The 17,514-nt window shown below is 42.6% G+C and overlaps 1 protein-coding gene across 8 annotated transcripts in view; it reads left to right on the forward strand.

Annotated features, from left to right (window-relative positions):
• The window catches only part of SFI1 (SFI1 centrin binding protein), a 99,051-nt gene that overhangs the window by 58,607 nt on the left and 22,930 nt on the right, over positions 1-17,514 (forward strand). For all 8 annotated transcript variants that reach the window (XM_072803307.1, XM_072803308.1, XM_072803306.1 and 5 more), the window contains 7 exons: positions 2,210-2,366; positions 3,735-3,896; positions 6,217-6,287; positions 7,729-7,821; positions 9,544-9,641; positions 10,726-10,792; positions 15,252-15,382. In XM_072803307.1, the coding sequence (XP_072659408.1) occupies positions 2,210-2,366; positions 3,735-3,896; positions 6,217-6,287; positions 7,729-7,821; positions 9,544-9,641; positions 10,726-10,792; positions 15,252-15,382 (779 nt within the window). The remainder of the gene's footprint in view (positions 1-2,209; positions 2,367-3,734; positions 3,897-6,216; positions 6,288-7,728; positions 7,822-9,543; positions 9,642-10,725; positions 10,793-15,251; positions 15,383-17,514) is intronic.

Genomic DNA, 17,514 nt, shown 5'->3' on the forward strand with positions numbered 1-17,514 from the left:
GGAGAACTCATCCAGACCTAAGATGTAAATTTGGGAATCCTTGGCATGCAGCTCGTATTTACAGTCATGAGACTGTGAAAACACAAAGGGAGTGAGGGTAGCTAGCTAGTGCAGGGGTCCTGGGACTGAGCCTGGGAGAAATAATGGTGAGATTCCAGGTAACCTGGAGAATCCACAGGTCTGATTGGCCACATCAGTTGCATGTGGCAGGTCAGGGAAGGTGAGGAGTGAGATTTGATCTTTGGATTGAGCAATATGGAGATCATTGATGCGCTTGGGAAGAGCAGTGTCCATAGGCCTAATGGGAAGAGGGTTCATGAGAGCTTGCCTGGGGGAAGAGAAATTAGAAAACCGACTGCTCTTTTGAGGAGTCTGGAAAGGAAAGGAAAAAACTTGAGTATTAGCTGGATGGCAGAGTGATCTAGTGGTGGTTTGCTCAAGAATCTGATTTATTCCTTTGAGAAAATATTTTTGTGACAGGAATCTTCTCCCCCCAACTTTCTATTTTTAACAAATATCAAATGATAGAAAAGGGAGATGCTGTATTCTCTTCACTGACTTAACCCATTGCTATCATCTTGCCTCATTTGCTGTCTCTAAGTATATCAATATATTTCTTAAATTTTCTGAATTGCTTTAAAGTTGCAGACATAAAAGTTGACCCTAAGTACTTGAGCTTATATCTCCTAAAAATAACGATGTTCTCCTATATAATTGCAATATCCTCTTATCCAAGACTTTCAACGTTGATATGAGAATATCCTGTCATATCGTATAGTACAGTTCATATTCTAACCATAGATAACTGCTATTTTAGTGTCAGGTCCAGGAACCAATCAGAGGTCGTGAATTGGTTTTGTTTGTCATATCCCTGAAGGGATTTGCTTTTGAGGATGGGAGAAATTGCACACTCATATGCTGATTTTAAAAACCTAGTAGAAGGTGAAAACTAGTGATGCAGAAGGGAGGAAGTTGCTAGTGATAAACTTGAGAAGGTGAGAGACGATGGGATGTATCCATTGTGGGGGTGACTTTTTTTTTTTTTTAAGATTTTATTTATTTATTCATGAGAGACAGAGAAAGAGAGGCAGAGACACAGGCAGAGGGAGAAGCAGGCTCCATGCAGGGAGCCTGATGTGGGACTCAATCCCGGGACTCCAGGATCACGCCCTGGGCTGAAGGCAGCACTAAACCACAGAGCCACCGGGGTTGCCCTGTGGGGGTGACTTTTGATTAAAGGGAGCATGGACACTTTGTTCAGAGTAGCCAGAGAGAAGGCAGAGCCTGTGGGCAGAGGTGGGTGGGTAGATGTGGGAGGAGCTTGAGAAAATTCTCTTTTGATTGCTTTTATTTTCTTGGCGAAATAGGAAGAATCTTATTCAGCTGAGAGGAAGGAAAGGCAAAGAGGTGTTACAGGTTTAAGAAGGTATGAAGTCATTGTATGAGACCTTCATCTTCAAACTAGGGATGAATATCGCTAAGCACACATGAAGACTTAGCTGAGGGTGCACATTTATAGACAGTCTTCAAGGAATCCTTCTGTAGACCCTCAGCTGCTGTGGGTAACACTTCCCAGAAATGAATGTGCCTGAGACAATAGGCTTCCTCCTACTTGGAAGAAAAAGGCATTCCAGTTGTCCTGAACCAGGTGGGCGACTGTTTCAGGGGTTTTCTCTTTTGCCCAATCTCCACTTAATAAAGTTCTGAGAGCATGAAAAAAAGAAAGGAAGAGAGAGAGAGAGAGAGAAAGAAAGAGAGAGAGGAAGGAAGGAAGGAAGGAAGGAAGGAAGGAAGGAAGGAAGGAAGGAAGGAAGGAAAAGAAAAGAAAAAAGAAAGAAAAGAAAAAAGAAAGAAAAGAAAAGAAAGAAAAAAGAAAAAGAGGCAGACCCTCACCTGTCCCAAATCTGATTTAAGTAGATCACTCCTTAGGATAGTCCCTGCTTCTTGTGTACTCATTGATTGTATTAGTCCTCTTTTTCCTTGTTGTTCTTAACCCGGCAGGGAAAAATTACTTTCTAGAAGTAGAATGCTCTTCCTAAAGAGCCTTTCACTGCAAATTTCCATAGATCGTGATCCTTGGGGGTTGCCACTTCCTTGTTTCTACTTTGAGCTTTTCCAATGTGTCTCTCTGTTCCTCTTTTCCTTCATCCGTACCTCTCCTCTGTTTTCCTGCCTCCTTGTTGATTATTGCCTCTTCCCTGGTTTTCAGGCTTGGTCACAGTGGTGGGAACAGCTCCTGCATGTCCAGAGGGAAAGACAGAAGATGGTCTCTGCAGTGAAACACCATCAGCACTGGCAAAAGTGGAAATCCCTGAAGGCCTGGCTCAAATATGTGCAGGTCCGCAGAGTGAAGAGGCAGCTGAACGGTGAGCAGGAATGTCCCAGGCTCTAGAGACAAAGGATCCCATCAAAATGTCCACTCTTCTGCCAGTGATGCTAATTTATTAAGGAAAGATAAAAACATATTATGCCACAAATGTTGGAAAAAAAGAGATTGAAGACAAACATACATCATCCTCAATTCACATTTTAAGTTATTTCCTTCTGGTCTTTTCTCCCACACATATTTTTTTTTCAATAGGGTTTAATTATCCTATAAATACTGTGATTATTATGATACGAACAACTTCGGATCTTGCTTTTTTTCCCCCTACAACTAACAACGTTTTCCTGCATCTCTAAGTAGTCTTCATAAATGTTATTTTTTATTATTTTTTTAATGTTCTTTATTATTAATGATTGCATTTGGTACGATGGCCTACCTTAATCTACGTAGCCGTTCTTTGATGGATGTTTGGATTGTTTCTGCTTCTTCCAATTAGGCAACCCCTGTGATTTATGATGTTGATTTTTTTTTAACACTATTCTTGTAGTTTGGTTTCTCAGTTAGTGTTCAGAACTAATAAAATATAGGTCACAGTCCTTGGTACTTTTTGTTACCTTGGTTTCTTGAGCCCTCACAGAAGTGAGTCAAGCAGTGTGCCAGACGCCAGCTGGCTTTCACCTTGGCCTCCCTGCAGAAACCTTCTGGGTTGGTTGCCAGGCCTGTACTGTCTCTCTGGAGAATTTGAATGTGTCTCTTTGAGGATAACGGTGGACACCCCGTGTCTGGTTGCCCAAGTCTGGAAGCTGCAGATATTAAGTTCTTTAGCATGATAAGCTGCAGACTAATGTGCCTCTCATCTCAGCATTTAAATTCCAGGACCAATTTCCTCCCACTTCCTGGACTTAAGTTCATCGGGTCATTGGCTAATTAGTGCAAGTGACCCTGGCAGTTAGGAGGATCTGCCTTTGCCAAAACACCTTTGCTAGCATTGTGACCAAGTTGTAATATTGACTCAGTCTCTAAAGTCCTACCTGAGAGACATCAGTATTAAGAAGCAAAAGTAAAACAGTTGTCTTTGAAAGCAGCAGCTGCCATCCTGCTTCTCAGTAGTCAACTAAAAGCCTCAACACTTTGATATAACTGATTTTGTAGCATCCTCCCTAAAATTCTCTTTCCTTGGAGAGAAGAGGTATAGCTAAGGGCTCCTTTTTTTTTTTTTTTTTTTTTTTAAAGCTAAGGGCTTCTAAATAACCCTTCCATACCTGAAAAAGCTCTTATTTTAGGCTTCCTTGTAAGAATAGCCTCAAATCTCTGCTGTCAATAGTAGGATATAGCTTATCCTAAAGATGCTTTCAGTTCATCTCTCAGCCTTGCAAGGGGCAGCACGTAGTGATTTTCTCTGTTGCAGAGATGGCTGAGCGATTCCATCGGGTCACTGTGCTCCAGACACACTTCTGTGATTGGCAGTGGGCCTGGGAACGGAAGGAGAGATTGTCTGCCCAGCAGGCCCGGGTGGAGGGGCTAGCCAGGAGGATGACTCTGCGGCGGGCCTTTACTCACTGGAAACACTGTATCCTTTTCAGCTGCCCAGTCCTGTCCACCCCCACAGCCAGGACAGCAGGAGCTCAGGAAGGCAGAGGGTGGGGGTAGATGGGAAACAGTTACTGAACAATACAAGGTGGTCCTGATGTCTGTTGATTTCTTTTTAAAAATTTCTTATTTTAACTGGAAGTATGCTTACAAAAATAGTATGTATGATGTACATTTACAGTTTAATGAATAGTAATAAAATGAACAACTATGTACCAAACTTCAAAATTAGAACATTGCTAACACCATGTCTGCTCATCCCTGATTGCATTCCCTTTCCTCCCTCTCAGAGGTAATGCCACTGTCCTGAATTTTATGTTGTCATTTCATTGCTTTTCTCTACCCACTAGGTGGTGGAAATAGGCATGGTGGTCTTTTTTTTTTTTTTTTTTTTCTTTCCCCAGCTCTAACAATATGATCATGGCTTCCATTTATTGGGCTTTTACCAGGGGCAGACATTATGCATTATCTCTTTAATCCTCATAGCAACCCTGTGGAGTAGATGTCACTGTCCCCCATTTTACAGATGAGGAAACAGAGATTCAGGGGGGGGCTAAACGATTGTCAAAGTCACAGCATGTCATTGGCCGAGCCAGGAGTTTTAAAACTAGGCCTTTGACTCCAGTGTACATGTTCTTAATCACTGCCCCTACTATATTTTTTTCCTTTTTTAAAAATTTTAAATTCAATTTAATTGATTTTTTTAAAGATTTTATTTATTTATTTATAACAGACACTCAGAGAAGGAGAGAGGCAGAGACACAGGCAGAGGGAGAAGCAGGCTCCACGCAGGGAGCCCGACGTGGAACTCAATCCCGGGTCTCCAGGATCCGGCCCTGGGCTGAAGGTGGCGCTTAAACCGCTGAGCCACCTGGGCTGCCCAATTTAATTGATTTAAATTAATTTAAATTCAAATCAAGGGCAGCCCCAGTGGTGCAGCGGTTTAGCGCTGCCTGCAGCCCAGGGTGTGATCCTGGAGACCTGGGATCGAGTCCCACGTCAGGCTCCTTGCATGGAGCCTGCTTCTCCCTCTGCCTGTGTCTCTGCCTCTCTCTGTGTGTGTGTCTCTCATGAATAAATAAATGAAATATTTTTTTAAAATTCAATTCAACAAAAAATAAAATAAAATTAAATTAAATTCAAATAGTGTAACACCCAGTGCTCATCCCATCAAGTGTGCCCCTACTATAATATGTGCCCAGGTGTGTAGATTCAGACTGCCCTAGATGTTCATCCGCATGTTCACTTGTTCAGAAAGCTCTTGCTTTGTTTTAAGCTCCTGCCTAAGTTCTGGAATATGGGGAAACTCAAAGACGAATAGCAGTTCGTTGTCTGTTGGGGTATTCAGACATGAAAATGAGGCTTTACAGTGTGGTGTGGTAAGTGCAATCAGAAAGGTTGTATCAAGTCCTGTGAATGCTGCTGTGCAGATTCAGCTGAGGAGGTGGCACTTGAGCTGACTTTGTCCTAGAAGATGACAAGGTCACCTAGCAGAGAGGCTGGGAAGGGTTTTGGGTGAAACGAATGGTATTTACACAGGCACAGATGAGGAAAAGATCCAAGGACAGCGAAGGGGGTCTTTCATGAGTTGTGGGTGCGTGGACTGCAGTAGGGCAGCACAGGTAGATGCAGGCTGGGGACCAGCTTGTTGAGCCCGACATGCCGTGGTCAGGAGTTTGGACTTTCTCCTGATGGCACTGGGGATCCTCTAGAGGTATTTAAGAAGAGAAGTGATACAGCAGGTTTGTACTTAGAGAACAGATCTAGATTACAGGGGCAAAGCTGGCACAGGGGGAGCAATTATGCCAGACCCCGCCTGTCTGTGTGAGAGCAAGTCAGATGCACTACAGGGCGCTGGGGGCGGGGACAGAAGAGCAGGAGAGATTTCAGAGGAGAGCAGATGGACTTGGCAGCTCATAGATGGAGGGAGTGGGAGGAGAAGGTTTGAAAATAACTCCAAGGCTTTTAGCTGAAACATCTGACTGGGTTGTGGTGCCAAAACAGAGGATGCAGAAAGAGAAGAATGCTTTAGATAGCGTGATTTGGAAATGTTTATTGTAATCTGTGGCAATTTATCTCAACTATTTTTACCGGCCATCAAATGGCACAAGAGGGGAGAAAGGCAAGGCCAGCCTGTTTGATAAGCAACTCGCAGGAGTCATGAGGATGAGACAGGTGGATCTCTGCTCACCTGGCCTGCCTCTTATCCCCCACAGCTGAGACCCTTCGGTAGGTCAGTAGGATCGCAGTGTGCGAGGGTGGGAACATTTTTGAAATGAGAAGCCTTAACTCCCTGGCAGATGTGCTGCTGTGTGCCGAAGAAGCGGCCCAGTGGAAGGTGGCAGAAGATCACAGTAGGTGCAGCTTGTTGGTAAGAGCATGGAAGCTTCATGAGGCTTTTTTCTTTGCAGGAACCACCCAAGTTTTAGTGTTTAATATTTAACAGCACAGTTGGCCAAGGTCCAAGATGTGAAGTTACCATGTTCAAGAAACTAAAGGGAAATGTCACTCTATAAACTCTATAGTATGTGATAAGAAGAACCCACACTTTATAATAGAAAGCCTGTCTACACATAGTAGGTGCTTCAAAAGGCCGTTCTTACCAGGCTTGCTCAGGCATCCATTTTTGGAGTACCCAGGCACACATCATGCTGTTCAAGTGCATCTGGTTATAAGATTAGCTTCATTCATGAAACCCCTGTTCCATTGCAGGTGTCCCTGTTTTCATTTTGGATCAGAAATGGCAATGGTGTGGGATCAGGGAGGTCTGGAGCTATAAGGGAGTCTTGGAGGTGATCTAGTCCTGCATTTTTTTTTTTTTACATGGCGGGCCTCTTTTTTATTTTTTGAAGATTTTACTTTTAAGTGATCTCTACATCCAACATGGGGCTTGAAGTCACAACTCCCAGATCAAGAGTCCTATGCTCTACTGACTGACCCAGCCAGGTGCCCCTTTATTATTTGTTTCTAAGTAACCTCTACCCCACCATGGAACTTGAACTCATGACCCAGGGGCAGGCTCCCTTTTTAATATTGGGAGCCTAGTCTGTAAAATCAATCGAAGTAGAGATGGTGTGGATAAAGCAAGTTCTGAGAGTAGTCCCTGTTGTACTACTGCTTTCCCCTACCCTTACCACATGAGAAGGTCCTCAAACACCTTGAGGAGCCTTTGGGGTTTCATAGAACAATATGAAAGCCCCTAATTGCTTCACTTCTGTCTCAGAAAACTGGAGCCCAGGACATTGAAGAAAAGGCTTTGTTTGGGTCACGTGTGAGGCAGTACTGATGGAGCTGGAGCCAATCCCACATGTCTTTGCCACTACCCCAACTCCCCTACTCACCAAGGCTTCCTTCTCTTCCTTCTAGTCTACTCTTGCAAAACTGCATTTGGAATTGTAGAAGTGTGCACATTGACTGCCCCCCACCCCACAACATGGCTTAAAAAAGAAAACAGACAAACCACCATAAGTTAGAAGTCTCTATTTCTGAGAGGCAAAGTTAATGTTTTTAATAACCTTTGTCCATAGTGTTCCCATCTGGGCCACGAGGATCTCTCCTGGTCAAAGGCAAGGGTGTGTTTGTTCCTGGGCAATATCAGTGCATAGCGGGGAGCAGTTCGTCGGCTACTTATTAAGTGCCTACTGGCTTGCGTCTGGCTCCCAGCTGAATCTGAAAGCAGAGAAACACTCCAGGACACGGGAGCAGCTGTGAACATTCATGACCAGGCCTCTTACTGCTAGACTTGGGCACTGCTCTTCCTTGTACAGACACTGCTAATTTGTTAGCTGGTTGTTCCCTCCTTCTGTTCACAGCATTTCTGTTTTCGAGCCCTAAAAGAAAATGTGACCCATGCTCATCTCCAGCAAATAAGAAGGAATCTCGCTCACCAGCAACGTGACATCACGGTGAGGGCCATCTGTATGAAGGGACCTCTGATGGCCTTTGTCATTTCTTTTAACCTTTGTGCTTGTGCCTTGAGATTTATCCAGATCTTTTATTTTATTTATTTATTTATTTATTTATTTTTTGCTGTCCAGATCTTTTAGATGCCCAAACCTTACTGTCCATTTTCTCTAGTTAGCCATACCAGCTGACAGAGTAACTCTTGGTTTTAACTAGTTTAATCCTGTTTTTTTATCTGTTTGTGAAGAAACTTGATAGTTGACTCAGAGGTCAAGGACTGTGGATTCCAACCCTGACCTAGGGAATACACTTTGAGTCTTGCATTCCAGGCGGCTTCGATTGTGTTTGCACTGTACATCTGTTGTCTTCAGTGGTTGGTTTACCTGAGGGCAACAAACATTCTATCTCTACTTACAGATCATGTTTCTGGGTATAGGAGTATGGGTGTTTTTTTGTTTTTCAGTATGAAAATGTTCAAACATACAGAAAAATATAAAGAACAGTCTAATAAACATCTGTATACTTACCATCTAAATCCAAATATTAGCCAGTTGTTAATATTTACTTTTTTTGCTGAATCGTTTCAAAGTAAATTACAGACATCGTGACACATTACACCTAAACATTCTGGCTTGCATTGCCCAAAAATAACATTTTCCTTCATAACCAAAATATCATTATCATCCCTAACAAAATGAACCATCATTCCCTAATTTTATCCAATACCCAGCCCATATTCAAATTTTCACAGTTGTCCCCAAAAGGTCTTTATAGCTGTTCCTTTTCAAACCAGGATTCGAGGCCTTGTTTTCTTACTGTATTTGGTTATGTCTTGTAAGGCTCTTAATAACAGTTCCACTCCACCCTTCTTTTGTTTAACACATTTATTTTTTAATTGTGGTAAAATACATATAACAAAATTTATCATCTTAACCATAGTTAAGAGTACAGTTTAGTGACATGAAGCACATTCACATTATGCAATCCTCACCATCATCCTTCTCCAGGACTCGTTTCATCTTGCAAAACTGAAATTCTGTCCCCATTAAACATTAAACTTCCCATTCTCCTCCTTTCCCCCACCTCCAGCAGCTGGCAACCACCTTTCTCCTTTCTAGCTCTATGAATTTGACTACTCTTGGGACTTCATATTTACAGTACATGCCCTTTTGTGACTGACTTCTAGTTTACTATATACTTTTTTTTTTTTCAATAACACTGATTTTTGGAAAAGGAAGGCCAACTATTTGGCCTCATACAATATTCCATATTCTCGATGTATCTGTTTCCATTTAATGACATTTGACTTTCCTTTTTTTAAATGTTGCTCTTATAAATTAGAGTTTTGATCTAAGGGCATGATTAGATTGAAGTTAAACACTTTTTTTTTTGCAAGATTACGTCACAGAGCAGTAATTTGTGATAAGATCAATTTTAACTCTCAAAATGGTATTGTTTTCTGTGAGGTCCAGATTAGGAACAGCTTCATTCTGATTCCCAGAGACTGTAAAATCTATCTTTTTGCTTTTTATATTGGCCTAGAATAGCCCTGTATAGCTTAGCCATAACTATTTTGTAAGCCTGTTATACGTTGAGTATTCCAAATTGTATAATTCCACCTTTGAGGAGGCTTATAGTCTCTTGATAGTAAGGATTTGTTAATAGGTTAAGAGAGCATTTTACCTTCTGCCTTAAACTTCTATTTCTTTTCTGTCTTGCTTCAGCTACTACACAGGTTCTGGAACCTCTGGCAGTCTCGGATTGAGCAGAGGGAAGAGAGAGAGCAGCTTCCCTCACTGTGTGCTGCCTGGGCCCACTGCAGGTAGGGACCTTGGCCTTCTCCTTAGGCTCTCCAGGGATTTAGTCACTGTTCTCTAGGAAAGAGCACTTACCCTTCCACTCATTACTAGGCAGATTCAAAAAGGTCCCGCTATAAACCAGTGGTTCCTAAGCTTATGTTTTCCTTTTGGCTGATCAGATGAGAGATCAAATAAAGATGATTGTACTGGTTCTTGGTCACCATAGTTTGAAGTATGTGCCCGCTGGTCCCCTGCCTCAATCCTTTAGGCTTTAGTGATGTTCACATCTTAGAATTCAAGCATCGATAGTGTCAAAAAGAAGTCTCAGGCAGGTTGGGTATTTATGGCTTGGTCTTGAAGAGTGTAGAGTCTCCTGAATTGCAAATAAAAGCACCACATGTCTATGAGGAAAACTCAGTGTATAGGAAAGTAGATATAAAGTGAAAAATAAAAGTTGCCTGGATCCCTCCCGCTGATCACTTAGGCTTATTCTTCAGAGGTAACCACTCTTCACTTTATTGCTGCCAGAAATGTTCAATATACCCTCCTCCCACCTAATGATATAATCAATTTAATTTACATAGTTATAGGTCCCATTTTGGAGTCCTTTTTTTAACGAGTCAGTGAAAATCTCAATATTTAATTAAATTTGGAGTTATCAGGGTCTATCATTATTCTAAATCCTGGTTTACAGAACTGAATGTGGTTCTCACTCTCATATCACTATTAGAAAGGAGCTTGTCACAGACCCAGGTGGTCCCACACAAGGCTCAGAGTTTCGTCATAAAACCAGCAAGTTCAGGATAGTTAGAAGATTTTATACATACTACCTTAATTAAGTTCCAGAGACATGGTGCTTGGTGGTCTAATTAGGTTTATAAGAGAGTTGTCAAAATTTGGGGCAGGCCATAGCTCCAAATAGGGGCTGACAGATTTTGCATTGAATAATAGGTTCTTACTTCCCTGTTTCCTAGAGTAAAACCAGTGAGGTGCCTTTAACGCTGAAGATGTAACTGCACTCAGATTTTCTGGCCTTAAAAACAAACATTTTAAAAACTCTAAACCTGAAAGTACAACAGGCAGTATGTGTTATGTGTTTGATTTCAGAATGACATTGCTACGCAAGTGTATCAAATCATGGTTACAGTATACTCAGAAGAGGCGGTACAAGCAGGTAAGTAATTCATAGCAGGTGGCTCCACAGGCTGACATTCTTGGACCCATTTGTTCTGGAGAGATTCTCGGAAAGGACCTATGCTAAGAGGTCGTGGTAGTCTAATTTGGAAGAGAGGCTGCTGTGAAAAGCTCTAAAGTATTTCCCCAGATCCCTTTAGTGATATCAGAAAGTCTGCATAAGCCCCATTCCTTCATCTGCTGTGAAAATGCAGGTGCTTTCTGAGAATGATGAGCTCTTACTAGCCATTCCATTCACATCATTACTCACGTACTATATTAGTTAGCCAGCCATCAGGAAATACTGAGAAAAGTACAGAACATAAGTGCCATGTTCTCACACTGAACAGTGAGACAGGTACCCACAGCAGGTGGGAGGACATGGGGATCAGTCTGGTGAATTAGTAAAGGCAGATTGAGAAAGGATTCAATTCCATTTTTTTTTTAAGTTTTATTTATTTAAGTAATCTCTACACCTGACATGGGGCTCAAACTCAACGACCCTGAAGAGTCGCATGTTCTTCTGGCTGAACCAGCCACCAGCCATGTGCCCTAGATTCAGTTCCATTAAAAAAGACTCATTGAAAAAAAAAAAAAAAAGACTCATTGAGGGACGCCTGGGTGGCTCAGTGGTGGAGCGTCTGCCTTTGGCCCAGGACGTGATCCTGGAGTCCTGGGATCGAGTCCTACATCGGGCTCCCTGCATGGAGCCTGCTTCTCCCTCTGCCTCTGTCTCTCTCTCTCTCTCTCTCTCTCTCTCTGTGTTTCTCATGAATAAATAAATAAAATCTTAAAAAAAAAAGACTCATTGAGCAGACACTGTGCCTCAGACACTGTGCTAAGCACTGATTGTACAGTTGTGATAAAAAGCAGATAGACTTCCTGCTCCCACAGGTCTTGTATTTTAGCACCAGGGTGGCAAATACATGTAATCTGGCAGGCCAGCTCTAATGATGGTGGCAGCTGTTTGAGTGGTGAACCAGGAAGGGTTTCAAGGCCACATTTAGGCTTAGAGGAATTTTGTTCCACCCATAGTGCGCACATGGGCATTGCAGTGGTTAGTGTGCTACCCATGCCTTGTTTTGGCCATCCTTGGTGAGACGGGAGACACAAAGCAAACTCCTGCCAGTTATTTCCTACTGCTCCCTCCACCCTCACCTCCATTTGCCGCTAGAGTCTAACAGGTGAATCTAAAGAATTTGGCTGCTCCCTCCTAATATTGGGAGAGAATCTGAATTTTCTAGCAGGGTCTATAAACTCCTTTGGGAGCTGGTCCCTGGATTTCTCCACACTTTCCTGTTACCAGCCTCTTTGTTCCTTCACAACTGTACTCTGGCCAGTTAAGTGGCCGGTTCTTCCCTAACTGCACTTCTCATTGTATTTGCAGTCTGTGTCCCTCCGACCCTTTCAGCTCAGGCTCAGATGTTACTTCGTCCTCAGACCCTGTCTCCTGTGTGGCTTTGTCAGCTTGTTCTTGGCCTAGGTGTTTCCTGGCTTGTTTCCCTGCCAGCCTGTGAGCTACTTGAGGGTAGAACATGTGTCTTTCTTCTCCTTTAGCAGAGTGTTAACCGAGGGTAGATGCCAACTAATATTTTAATGAATGAATGAACAAACAAGTGAACAAACGGACTGCCACGGGTTGCTTCAGAGTTTTCCCTAAGGATCATCTCAGTTCTTGGTGTTTACATGATGCCAGCCCAGGGCATGGTTTGCCTTCTCCACCTGGAAAATTCTTAGAATTGCTGCATTCTTTGACATTCCTTTGGATTATGTGGCTGTTTCTGAAAGGACGTTGCCACTTGGTCTTTTAAGCTCATTTAATGTACGCTCAACCAAAGATAGAGACCTTTTAGAAAAAAACTGAGTGCCAGGGTCGAAAGGTTGTGTTTATTCAAGGTAGAAAAGAAGCAGAGAGTCTTTTATTTTCCTCCTAGAAAAAGAGCCCCTTGACATGGGGACCCAGCATTGGTGGAAGGTCAAGGGTCAGTGTTCTTATCTCTGCACACTGCTTTTGCATGGCCTGTATGATATAGAAGATCTGAAAAATAGTAAGAGTCCTGCTTAGTTGCTGTTGTTTTTTTCAAATCTTTAGCTAACAATCTGAATGTCATCTAAGGAGATGACATCAGAGAACATCAAGTTCTTTAAAAAGAACATCAATTCTTTCTATTTCAGGAAAAGAAAAATATTACTTATTGTGAGTTTCTTTTTAAAAAGCAATACTTAAAGAATGGCAAAATGTTTGCTAATTGTTGAAACTGGATGGTAAGTTCATGGGGATTCATTAAACTGTTGCTTCTACTTTTATTTACATTTGAAAATGTAAATGCCCTAAAGCAATATATAGACATTATAATTTGAGAAGTGTAGGAAGAGATAAAAGAAAAAAATGAAAATACCCATAATCTTAAAATAACATTTGGTGAGTAAATTTGGTATCTTTTTCCCTCTGTGTGCGTGGGAGAATGTGTACCTTATATTCTCACACACACACACACACACACACACACACACACGCTCACTGTTCAGTTTTCTGTTTCCATGTGAAAAATCACCCTAAACTCAGTGGCTTAAGAGAACAACCATGTTGTTGTACCTATGGGTTCTGTGAGTCAAAAATTGAAACAAGACATAGCAAAGATGTCAGGTCTCTTCTCCATGATTACAGGGGGCTCAGCTAGTTCTAATGGCAAGGCATTAGGATACTCTAGGAAGTTTCTTCACTCACATGGCTGGTTCCTGGGCTGGAATAACTGGAAGACTGGGCTCATCTGGGACTGTTAACCGGAGAACCTACATTGGGCTTTTCTAAGAGGCTTGAATTGCCTCACAGCATGGTGGCCTGAGGGTAGTCAGACTTCCTATGTTGTTGCTCACTCCAAAAGTGTCACAGTGAACAAGACACAAGCTGTATGGCTTTTTTTTTTTTTTTTTTTAAGATTTTATTTATTTATTCATGGGAGACACACACAGAGAGGCAGAGACCCAAGCAGAGGGAAATGCAGGCCCCATGCAAGGAGCCCGATGTGAGACTCGATCCTGGGTCTCCAGGATCAGACCCTGGGCTGAAGGTCGCCCGGGCCACCCTGTATGGCTTTTATAAAGACCTAGCCTCAGAAATCACATGGTTACTTTCACCATTCTGTTAGTCAAAACAGTCACTGTCCCGCCCAGATTCAAGGGGACTTCTTAGTGAAGGAGGAAATCCAAAGAATTGGAGGTCCTGTTTTAAAAAGCCCCACACAGGGCAGCCCAGGTGGCTCAGCGGTTTAGTGCTACCTTCAGCCCAGGGCCTGATCCTGGAGACCCAGGATGGAGTCCCATGTCGGGCTCCCTGCATGGAGCCTGCTTCACTCTCTGCCTGTGTCTTTGCGCCTCTCTCTCTCTGTGTATGTGTGTGTCTCTCATGAATAAATAATAAAATCTTAAACAAAAAATAAAATAAAAAGCCCCACACATATGTATATGCTTTTATTCCCACACACACACACAGTTTTGGATCATGGAGGTGTACATATATTTTTATGTCAGTTGTTGGTCTTCCTACTGATAATCAGTGAAATAGTAGTAGCCTTTCATAATCACATAAAAATTTACAGAATCTTTATTACAAATAAACATCACAGGAACGCCTGGGTGTTGACATCTCATCCCCTCAGCAGTTGAGCATCTGCCTTTAGCTCAGAGTGTGATCCCAGAGTTCCGGGATCGAGTCCCACATCGGTCTCCCCACAGGGAGCCTGCTTCTTCCTCTACCTATGTCTCTCTCTCTCTCTCTCTCTCTCTCTCTCTCTCTGTGTCCATCATGAATAAATAAATAAAATCTTAAAAAAATAAAGAAACATAATAAAATCAAAAGATGTATTGCGGGGTGGGAACAATGTTGGTAACACATGTGACAAAGGACTGATACATTTCTTAAGGTTCAAAAAGCCCATGTATATGACTGAGTTAAATACTGGCAGTCATGGGATGCCTGTGTGGCTGAGTGGTTGAGCATCTGCCTTTGGCTTGGGTTGTGATCCCGGGGTCCTGGGATCAAGTCCTGCATCAGGCTCCCTATAGGGAGCCTGCTTCTCCCTCTGTCTATGTCTCTGCCTCTCTCTGTGTCTCTCGTGAATAAATAAATAAAATCTTTAAAAATAAGTAAATAAATACTGGCAGTCAGTAAAACAGGCAATGGGTATGAACATTCACTACATAGGACAAAACGTTTAGATACATGTACATACACATGCGTGCACACACATGAAGAGATGCTTAACCTATTTTAATTAAAGTAAAAATTTTTTCCCTATTGTATTTCATTTTTCACCTGTCATGTTGACAAAGTAAAAATAATGATTTTAATCTTTTTCTCAATGTTGTATAGAAAGCAACCGTCTGTCAGAGTGTGACCCTGAAAGGTCATTTTTTAAATAACGTAAAGTACAAATAAAGGTCATTTGTTGTTACTGTAGCGGCTGCGGTCCAGAGCAGACAGTCACTTCCAACAGAGAGCCCTGCCTGCGGCCTTCAACACATGGAGAAGATTCTGGCGATGGCACCAGCAGGAAAGTGTTCTCAATGCAAGAGCAGCACGCTTTCACAGGTATGCGGTATGCTCCTGCCTGTGCTGGCTTCTTAGGGCTGGTTTTGCTGCCCACATGGCCATTTGTGGTGGTTTTTTTTAGCCTCCCAGCCCCCTAGGCCCTGGTTCTTCCTGGTTTTTCAATTAGGTGGGCCTACTGATTTCATCTAGCAGGAAAAACCAGCCAGTATTTCCCCTGGGAAAGCTTTTGCTCATCGTTATTGCAAGTGCTTTCAAAACAGCCTGAGTTTTATGCCCCATCCTCATTGCAAGCCAGTGTGAGCTCCATTAAAGCTGCCCATTAGCTTTCTGGATCAGAACGTGGTTAGACCTTGGCAGGCATTCTTGAGTGTGATTTCCCTGAAATGTTTGCTTCCTGTTCTACTAAACCTAGCTTTTTGAAGTCTTGAGATACAGTCATCAACGAAATTAATACGGGCAAGGAGCAGAGCTATGTCTTTTTAGCTCCCACAGAGGCAAACTTGCCCATAGCGGGTCCTTGCCACAGGTTAGCAAAATGTAACAAAGAAATTATAATTGCTGACTCTATGTCTGCTACTGTGGTGGGTATGGTGTGATGGGAGAAAGGAAACAAATATATAAGCTTATTCGCCTATGACGACATCACCTTCATTAATAATTTCTTTCTCACAGCAGTGCTGAGAGAACAGGCTCAAAATGACTGATGACTCCCCATGTGAAACAAGCAATAAGTGGCAGAGCCAAGAGTTTAAATTCACATCTCCTTGACTCCAGGGACTTTCTGCTAGATCAAAAGGAAGATCTTTTTGATGACTTTGTAGAAACTTTCTTTGTGAGGAAGTAAGAATGATACACAAGAAACAGTTGAAGAACAGTGCCAGAGAATAGATGTGTGTCCCCAGTTTGTCAGCCCTGAGTTCTAGAGCTCAGAGCTAGTGTTGAGGGAAGTCCCTGGGAGAGGCATGCTGTGAACTGAGGGCTGAGGATGGATGGGAAGAGTGTGCAGGATGACAAGGGCCAGACTGAGGGGATTGCCTAACCCCAGAAAAAGGTAACAGATAGATGTTTGAGCAGGTATGTATAACTAGTAAAGTGATGGTTTTGGAAATTGCCCTGAGAACAGTGTCCTGTCAATTTAGGACAGAGAGACGAGAGGGAGGGATATGGGAGGGACGCTGGGAGAAGTTGTAGTGATCTTGACTTTGAAGGAGTCTGAATGCTAGTCTGAGAGGTTCAGCCAGAACTTTAGGAGTCCTTCACACAAAGTCCAAGAAGTTTGTAGGAGGCAGTCTTGGGGAATTGGAGGCTGGCAAGGGGATAGCCCTCACCTCTGCCCTTTCTGCAGAGAGAATGACTTCACCTTTCCCTGCTTCCTGTATGAGGCCTGGTATAAGATTCTGTTTGAAAAGTGGCTTTACTACTTAACACACACTCTCCTTTGTTTCTTTTACAGACAAAGTCATGATTGGTTCTGTTACTTCTTTTGTATTTTGGCATGCCATAGGGATTTTCAAAGGTTGAGGGTACTTTCAAAACAACCAAGAGGAGTTTCCAAAAGGATTTTTGTTGGGAAGCATTCCTGAGACAAAGGGTGAAGGGTGAATTGGAGATGGGGAATAGCCAGGAGGCTTGAAGGGTTACCGAGGCCTGATTTGGATTTTACCTGGTTTTGGTTTAGTTGGATCTTTTTAGAAAACTTAGTTTTTTAGGTTCCTGCCTTCCTGCTCACAAGGGAGCAGAGTAATGGAGAGCCTAGCTTGGAAACTGGAGAGGCCTGAGTTCAGACCCTTGCTCTACCTGCCTGCCAGCTCTGTAACCCTGGGCAAGCTACTCAGTCTCCCTGAGCCTGTTTCCTCAAATGTAGAATGGAGATGAGTTGACAGTAGTCCTATTTCATAGGGTTGTCATGAAAGGTAAGTGAGATGATCCATGTGGACTGCAAGCAGAATGCCAGCTCAAAATGTCACCCTTCCCCTCCCCTCCCCCCTCTAACCCCTAGAATTGATTTGTGACTCTCCTGGTAAATGAATATTAATAGGTTGGGTTTGAAGTTTAGCAAATCAAAGTTCCCCCAAAATGTGTATGTTCTATCTTTCTGTAATTCTTAGGGTATTTGTTTAATATTTTAGTAATATGGACAGAATTTAATAGTGAGATTAACGAAAAATGGT

Source organism: Canis lupus, chromosome 27 (genome assembly GCF_048164855.1).
Source record: "Canis lupus baileyi chromosome 27, mCanLup2.hap1, whole genome shotgun sequence".
NCBI classification, from domain to species: domain Eukaryota; kingdom Metazoa; phylum Chordata; class Mammalia; order Carnivora; family Canidae; genus Canis; species Canis lupus.